The following is an 8,846-nucleotide window of genomic DNA, read 5'->3' as shown; positions in this document are numbered from 1 at the left end:
AGAATGAAGAGTACAAAAGATGAAGATAAAAACTAAACCCCGAAAACCCGAAAAACAAAGAACCCTCAAACGTAAACACAAAATTCTCTGAATGTGTTATGAGTTCTAATCTAATGGGTGTCTATTAATTCTAAGATTGTAAAGGAGCCTATTTATAGGCTAAATTAGTAAGTCAAATAAACTATACTAATAAATGCTAAATATATTATACTAATAAATACTAAATCTTCTAGAAATAAAATATATTTTTGTTTAACTTGACTTGCAAGCAATCTCTTAGAATTTGGGTCACACAATTCTAACAAGAAAATTATCACATGAAGCCAAAAAGCTTGGGAGAGGAAATTATCACATGATGTTATCGTGTTTTGCAGTACCAATATATGATTAAAAATTTTGGTTCACTGTAAATTATGTGGATTACAAATTCATACGTCTTTGATCCTCTGATCAAATATCAAGAATGAAGAGTCCTGCTTAACTAGTTGAATTCAGCCTTGGCAAGCTATTGGAGAGGAATTTCTGAAGAAACAGCTCAGCATAGATGAAGTAGTAGAAGCAAATAACAGAAAGGTAAAGCAATTCGATAAAAAGGGAGCGGTTTTCTGGGCCAACTTGTGACTTGCTTATTACTTGAGAAGATATTCAAGATCAAAAATTCAAATCAAATACACAAGGGGATCGAGACAAAACTTAGTCCATGACAGCACACCATGGACAAGTTCTACTGAGTTTGCTTTTGGAAGATATATACATATAATAGGTAAAGGGGGCTTCGGGAATTATGGGAAGTGTTACTCACAAACCAACAATTTCCTTGTGATCTAAAACTAGAAATTATTATTTCAAACAAGAAAGCCGATTAAATGGTATACCTAGTTCCCTGCATCTCATTGCAAAATTTGACCCTAAATCTCATATTAATGTCTTTCTCCGAATCTGAAGAAGACTGCACCAGTTCCGGTGTTATGGTCAACAGCATACTCAGCTCGAACTTGACCTAGCTTGACTCCAACACCATATGATGAACCATGGCCCATTCGCCTGTATACCTCTGTTGGGTTCCCCTTTACATCCTTTGAACTTCCTAGATCATTCCCATGCTCTGCAAATGCATAAACATGTGTATTTCTCACTGGTATTCTGATCTCGGCTCCAAGCTGCAGGTAACATCAGGAAAGGGATTTCAGATAAATACAGTCATTTCATGTGATGTAAATAGTTAACTAGCTCCCCCACGGTTCTTTTGTTATCAGAATCCTCCCCTTCAGCTCACATTTTCCCATGAAAAACACTGGATCAAGACATCAAAAGATAAAGAAGAGATTAGGAAAGCATTATACCTCAAGAATGTTTCTGGCTGCACCTAATTCACCCATGTTATAACCTCTCACAGAATAGGGGCCCCCAAGAGTAAAAGCATCATAACTTGGAAGGTCGCCCACACAGCCTCCATAATGGCCATGAAGGACTAGAACAGGTGGTGGGGGTTTATCAGCACCTTCTTCCACTTGCTTTAGTTGGAGAAATCTAGTAAGTGTTAATTGGTGGCGGTTAAAGAATGGAAACTTACTGCCAATACCAAGTCCTTGATCCACCTGCATTGAGTAAATAAATGCCAGCAATAAGCTTGGAAGCAAAATTTTAAGCAAAGATGAAAGTAGATTTATGAATAGACGACTTTTGTAGGTAATAGGTCACTTCTGAGATAAATTTGAGCAATTTCAAAATGCCAATATCCAACAACCAGAAAACTGGGGCAATTATGCTTATTCCATAAGGAATCGCTATAATGCTAAAATGTTGTTACCTGTCTAAGAATAAATCTGATATATTAAGGTCCATTTACCAACATGTTTCAAGGAAATGTGTTATACTATCAAAGCTGTCACCTCATTCCCAACATTGAAAAATATCAGCCAAGAGAGACGAGAGACTACCTAGTTCACTCAAAAGATTTACAATATAAATATATGGGCTAACCTGGAACACATTCCTTTCACCAACTATAGCTCCATTTATGAACTTAGTATTATCACGTGTGATATTTGCCTGTAGAAATGCCATTCTATCAACACCAGTACCACTGAGGGTAGTAGGAGGTCCATCTGCACTGATGCCACCACTTGGCAGCACCCTTTGACCATTTGAGGCAATATGACTGCTTTCATCTCGCATTGTTATCTCTTCCATCACAAGTCCATAAGTGAATTTACTTTGACGGGTGAAATTCTGCGAGAGTCAGATTGAGTACAACTGATTCAATGGTACATATAATCCAAAAATCACTTCTGGAACTGTTATTGATATAGCAGATTACCTCGGTAATGTTAGCTTTAACACCAGCTCTGTCAACCCATATTGGTGGGACTTCATCAACTCCAGGGCCACCAGTGAAAACTGGGCTCAGTTTCCTGCTGTTGAAGCAGCTTGCACGAAGGGTCCGGTTGCGTGGATTATAAACACTATCTAAATAAGGATGCACATATTCTAGCTTGAAAGCAAGATCATCCTGAAAAAAGAAAAGAATAAGCGGAACACCCTAGGATGAAAATTTTCCACTAATCACAGGTGAACTACTCAATTAAAAAAACCTCAACCTAGAGAGAGAGGACAACATGAATATTCAAGAGAAATCACCTGAGGATTAAAAAAGTTGCTGGTGGTTAATGAACCAAGAATGGATCTGTTAAGACCTTTGAGATTTCGGTGCTCAAAAGAGACAGTTCCACCAGGTTGAAGTGAAGCCTGAACAGAAAACGAAAGCATAGTATGCAAACAACTTAAGTCAGAGCTTTTTAGTTTAAGCCACAATAGCTTATCATCTATGTGTGGAATCACAGAGTAAAAACATATAACTAGAATCGCATACCAATGTGGGATGACCCCCACGTCCAGGTACAATACTCCACTCTGTACTGACTTCAGCTGATTTTTGATCCAGCTCTTTGAGCTTTATCTCAACAATGATGCCTCCCTCATTCTTCTCGTCAGGTCGTGGGTTCACTTCGATATTTGAAAACAAAGCAAGTGAGTTAACGTTCCTCAGGGCTTGTTTCCCAGCTTCAATATTAAAGACGTTGCCTTGTCGAAGCTGTAATCAAAAGCACAGACATAAATCAACAATTAATCACCTTCAACAGTGAAAATTTAAAAGAGGAACCAAGAATACAATATTTCAGGCACTGAATAAACAGGCATATTTAGCAACTCTATAACTGAAGGTATAAACTAGCAATCCATCCACAGGAGTGCGAAACTGAACACTCCAATCAACAAAAGATAGCTCATTACTAGTTGAAATGAAGACACATATCTTATCAGCAAATCTATAGTTTCAGAGAGCCTATTCATGAGCAGCAAAGCCAGTGCTTTACTTGTTATTCACATAATTCTTATCCCCCCCTCCCCCCCCCCTCCCGCGCGTCTACATTTGATCTGCTATTTTCTGTTCAGCTATATCAAGTTTTCTTCTCTGATTTTTGGCAGCTTCTGAATATAGAAAAAAATTTAAATATATGCTTCTAGAGTTATATAATTGAAGGGCAAAGATCAAACCTAATACAACGAGCATTGAAGGTAAAAAACCATAACAACTATCAGAGTGCAAAATGTGACCCTTCAATAGTTTCTTAGTGGCTCAGAAACTACCCTTAAAACATTCAAAACAGGAAGAAAATAAAAACCAAGCAATAGCCATCAACTCTACCTGTCTAGGCAACTCTCTCCTGACAACAGGAAGCTGGGTGTTCCCTTCAACAACATTCCCAAGCTTATCCTGGAATTGAATCACAAGCTGTGTAATATCCCCTTCCACAACCTCACAAACCACTTCCTTAGTATTCAGGTTCCCAAAGTTGACAACCTGAGCACAAGCATACCCTTCATCATGGTACCATTTCTGAACCCTATCCCTTATCTTCTGCAACAACCTAGCGCTCACTTTCCCCTGGTCCCTCAACATCTGCAACACTTCTCTATGCACTTGCATCGGCAACAGACAAGGCCTAGCTCTCTCAATCCTTCTCTTATAGTCCTTCTCTTGGCTCTTATAATACTCCAATTTCTCCTTATCTGTCATATCAGGGTCCATTTCAATAGGCTTGGATTGAGCCATTAGCCCCACATTTATACACCTAAACCTATCAGCTGATTGCCAAGTGCTTTCTGTAAAAGAAATGGTTAATCCCAAGGTTCCATCTGGGTTAGTTTTGCCGTCCATATCAACTTTCTCGAACATTCCACAAGTTGCTAAAGTTTCAAGCTCTTTTTGTAATTGGGTTTTTGTGTAGATCCCTCCTGGTCTCAACGAAACCATTTCAAAGAACGAATCTTCAGTTCCAACCGTGGTCCATCGCCGTCGGTCGAAGAATGAAATATCTGAAAGCTTGTACTTTTTGAACCCGCTGAGCTTGTTAAGTTGAACTACTATGTTGGCTGGTAATCCATGAGAATCCCATTCTTGGGATTGGTTATTATCGTCCGCAATTGCCGGCGAAGGCGCAAAGAACTTTTCCCAAAAGTTGCCGCTGCTTCCATCACCGCCACCAGAATCACCACCTCCACCTCCACCTCCTCCACCGCCGGTTCCGCCAAAATTGTATCCCCCGCCGCCTACACTGAGAAGGGTGGAAATGGGAGTGATGCGGATAAAGAGAGTGGCAGCGGAAGAGGAGGCAAGCGCGAGAGGTCTGAAGAGGGAAGTGGGCTTCTGGGGTTCAGGGTTTCGAGAAGGGAGGAGACATTTAAGGTTGGTGGGGCGTGGGGAAGCGCAGGAGGAAGAAGCAGGCCATTGCCGGCGGATGGAAGAGGGAAGGAGATGGGATTGGGCAGCGAAAGAATGCATTTCGTTTTCAAGTTTTTTTTATGGGTTTGAGGAGTAAATAAAGGAAACACTGTGAGCTTGAACCAATTTCTTTGCTTTCGGAAACAGGTTTTAGGAGAGTGGGTGAGAGTGGCTAAAGACTGAAAGGGAGTCGTTCATTGCAGTACTAAGCTTCGTTATGAATCATGGTTGAACCCTTGGGTTCATTCAGATTGGGCGACATCTACAATGTCTCCAGTTGTGGCAACACGGCACGATTTAGTTTTAGTTTACATTTAACCGCGGATTTCAATGTAATTAGACACAAAACTTTGATAGCTTTAGTTTACATTTACCAGCATGTCAGACCCGTTGGACGGTTGGACCAACCAATAAAAATTGAGGATTGAATTATTTCACCATAAATTATAAAAATAGATATTTTTATTTGTTTTAAATTATATTTTAATGATTTATGTTTAAAATATTATATTTTAGTTATTTATATTGTCGTTTTGTTATAAAGTAGTTACTCTACTGTTAAACTCTATTACCTACTTACCGGCAGTCCTATATGATAGTTCAAATTAAATTTATTTAATTAAAAACATATTTTTATCTCAGCAAATGGACATCCAAATTGGCATTTAAAATTCATTTGGACTATTATATAGGATTACTGTTAAGGAGGAAACGGAGTTTAATAGTAGAGTAACCGCTTCGTAACAAAATGATAATATAAGTGACTAAAACGTAACATTTCAAATATAAGTGACTAAAATAAAATCTGAGGCAAATAAAAGTGATTATTTTTGTAGTTTACCCAATTGATATATAATTTTTTAATATTTTTATTTTATAAATTCTTTATTATTTATTTAAGTATCGTTAAAACGATCTAATCATGGATTCCATTTTTAAAGCATTGATGTTATTCATTAATTTTTTCTTTTAGATAGATTTTTATTGATCCATTTTAAGGTTTAAAATATAACCTTCCATTGAACAGTGACGAATCAATTTTACGATTAAAAATACAATTTCCCATTGAACTATGGCCAACTGTCAAATCAATATATTTGCACACAAACAAATTTCAATTTCTATTTCATATCTATAATCCTTTCTCATATTTATTGGTGTGTGGGATAGAAAGTAACTTATTAGAAATTAACGAAGGCTTTAAGACTTGTATCAACATAACTTTCTTTTAAGATTCTTTTTGTCCTTACTTATATTATGGTATATAAAAGAGTTATTACAAATGAACCTTGATGATACAATGAAACCTTTGGCTGTCTACGCTTTGCATTGACGAAAACAATTCATTAAACATTGAACGGAGCATAGAAAGAATATTAATTTCTATAAAAAATTTTGTAATATTTTTTTATAAAACAATTTAGAAATATAAAATATGATAGGATAATAGAAAAAAAAAACTTTGTTTCTAAGCTTTTGGGTGTGTCATACAAATATAATTTTCTTCCTATTTATAAAAAGTCTTATGTCTCTTCATAAGATTAAAACTAGTTAATTATCCAAATGAATTGTAACACCTCCTACCCGTATTCGTCGCTGGAACAGAGTATGAGGCATTACCGAGGAGTACAAAACACTTACAGATAATTTAAATATATTTTCATAACAACTTGTCTCGATTTCATACTATTTCATATTTAAGCTTTACTCACCAAAGTATTTGAAATATCATCTTTATGCAAATAGCACACATGAGGTACATAATTCCATAGTTAAGAATGAACACATTTATCAAACATATTCCACATTCATATATCAATGTCTTACATTTCCATATATTAATAACCGTCATTTTTCTTGTTTTTCAGATAATTATGTGTAACCATTGATAAACATTTAATTCACTGTTTCTTCCTGTCAATCACAATTTCAAATGACAAATTCGTGTGAATCAGCTCAACCTCATTAGGTGTTTAAATTCTGTCACTTTGATTCACATACTCATAATTTACTAACATATCATGTCAAACACAACCTCTAAATGATAAAATCATATAATTTAGCTCAATAATAATAATGATAACATTACTTACATTTCGTTTTCCACATATTACATTTACGACTTACCAACTTGTCCATCCAAGGAACAGCTTACGGATTTGAGTACATCGTGATCTGAAGCCCGAAATCAAGGAGGCTAACTGAAGCACATAAGTGCTAAACGGAAGCCCGAAGGCTAACTGAAGCACATAAGTGCTAAACGGAAGCCCGAGGCTAACTGAAGCACATAAGTGCTAAACGGAAGCCCGGAGGCTAACTGAAGCTCATCAGAGCTGAACTGAAACCCCAAAAGGGTTAACTGAAACTCATATGTGTTAACGAAAGCTCGTACGAGCTAAACGGAAAGCAAACACGAGAATTCGCAACAAATGCTGAATCTCGGTTTACTTGGGTAATTTACCGTCAATTCATCTTTTTCACTGAAAGATTGTACTCATTTCCTGCGTTCCGTTCCTCCGAAATTCTCAGTTTAATTTCATAACTTTTGTACATAATTTAATTATTTTCAACAATTAACATACATAAATATTAATCACCATTCATAAAATAATATTGAAATTTAATAATATTAACAAATGGGCACTAAATTTAGTTATATAAACTCGCAAGTTCAATTTTTGTATTATAGCGATAATCATAATTTCATAATAAATATTCCAAATAAAACATTATATCGTTTCTAATTCAACACTTATCGATTATAATCGGGCATGTGATCAGTTTATACACGAGTCATTCATATATTTTTGTATATTTTCCTCCTCCTCCTCTCCATCCACATCCTTAGTATAAACAACACACTTGTAGGTAACATTATCTATAATTTTCACTATCTACTTATGTGAATATTCAAGTTGTCCATCTATGTCATAGTCACTAAATTATTTTTATCTTGAGCTACAGAACTCCAAATTAAGATACATAAATTTTCCCAGAAACTAGATTCACATATCTTATTACCATAAAATTTTCATAATTTTTGGTTAGGCCAATTAATACAGTTTATTCATTGAAGTCTCCCATGTTCTGCTGTCTGACAGTTCCAACCCTTCTTCACTAAAAATTAATTATCTCCTCGTACAGGATTCGAATGATGTTCCCGTTTGTTTCTCTTGAAAATAGACTCATTCAGAATTCTAAACATATAAATTTAAGCCCCTAATTATTTTTATCCAGTTTTTTTATGATTTTACAAAGTTATAACAGGGGAACCCAAAATCATTCTGACCTTGTCTCACAAAATTTATCATATCTCATGATTTACAATTCCATTGCTTACATTATTTCTTCTATAAGAAACTAGACTCAATAATCTTTAATTTAATATTTTATTCATCCTCTAATGCCATTTCTACAATTTTTGGTGATTTTTTCAAAGTTAGACTACTGCTGCTGTCCAAAACAGTTTTAGTACAAAATGTTGATTTCCATTTTGTCCCAAATTTCACAATTCATACAATTCAGTCCTTGCTCAATTAACCCCTCAATTAAGATAATTTTCTCAATTAATACTTTTCCTAAACATTATAAGTTATTTCATAACTATTTAATTTCAGAATTTCTACATAAAACTCTAACTTTAAACTCTTTTACAATTAGGTCCCAAACATTCACTTTCTATTCAATTCTTACAATAAAATCAACATATAAACAATTTAAAGCTCTAATTCCATGCCAAATCATCATATACTTCCAGCACATATGTGTAGAAACTTTCAATTTCTTTCATAGAATCAAAAACTAATGAATTCAACAATAGGACCTAGTTGTAAAAGTCACAAAAAGTTCAAGAAATAATCAAGAATTGAACTTAATTGAAGTAAAAATATGAAAAACCAGCTTAATAGAACTCTTCCATGGCGTTTTTCTGATGAGAATGCAGAAAAATAAAGAGAAATCTAGATAATTCCACTTTAGTCCTAGCTTTATTAAGTGAATTTTGCAATTTTCCAATTTTGCCCTTAATTCTCCTTATTTTCTTGCTGATTTCATGCCCTTG

The 8,846-nt window shown here is 35.2% G+C and overlaps 1 protein-coding gene across 1 annotated transcript; it reads right to left on the bottom strand.

Annotated features, from left to right (window-relative positions):
- Positions 1-601: 601 nt before the first annotated feature.
- Positions 602-5,123, bottom strand: LOC107959137 (protein TOC75-3, chloroplastic). The gene is made up of 7 exons (XM_016895122.2): positions 3,710-5,123; positions 2,873-3,094; positions 2,641-2,748; positions 2,321-2,512; positions 1,984-2,232; positions 1,344-1,598; positions 602-1,160 (listed from the first exon to the last, which is right to left on the bottom strand). The coding sequence occupies exons 1-7, from the start codon at positions 4,844-4,846 to the stop codon at positions 921-923; spliced, it is 2,403 nt and encodes an 800-aa protein (XP_016750611.2). The 5' UTR covers positions 4,847-5,123; the 3' UTR covers positions 602-920.
- Positions 5,124-8,846: the final 3,723 nt, after the last annotated feature.

This window comes from Gossypium hirsutum, chromosome A05, assembly GCF_007990345.1.
Source record: "Gossypium hirsutum isolate 1008001.06 chromosome A05, Gossypium_hirsutum_v2.1, whole genome shotgun sequence".
Lineage (NCBI taxonomy): Eukaryota > Viridiplantae > Streptophyta > Magnoliopsida > Malvales > Malvaceae > Gossypium > Gossypium hirsutum.
This window is presented reverse-complemented; position numbering and strand designations above follow the sequence as displayed.

Coding starts and splice junctions, on each gene's coding strand:
- LOC107959137 (XM_016895122.2), bottom strand. CDS start 4,846: ATGCATTCTTTCGCTGCCCAATCCCATCTCCTTCCCTCTTCCATCCGC. Junction 2,513..2,640: donor GCAACTTTTTTAATCCTCAG/GTGATTTCTCTT, acceptor TTCTTTTTTCAG/GATGATCTTGCTTTCAAGCT. Junction 1,161..1,343: donor CAGCCAGAAACATTCTTGAG/GTATAATGCTTT, acceptor TGTTACCTGCAG/CTTGGAGCCGAGATCAGAAT.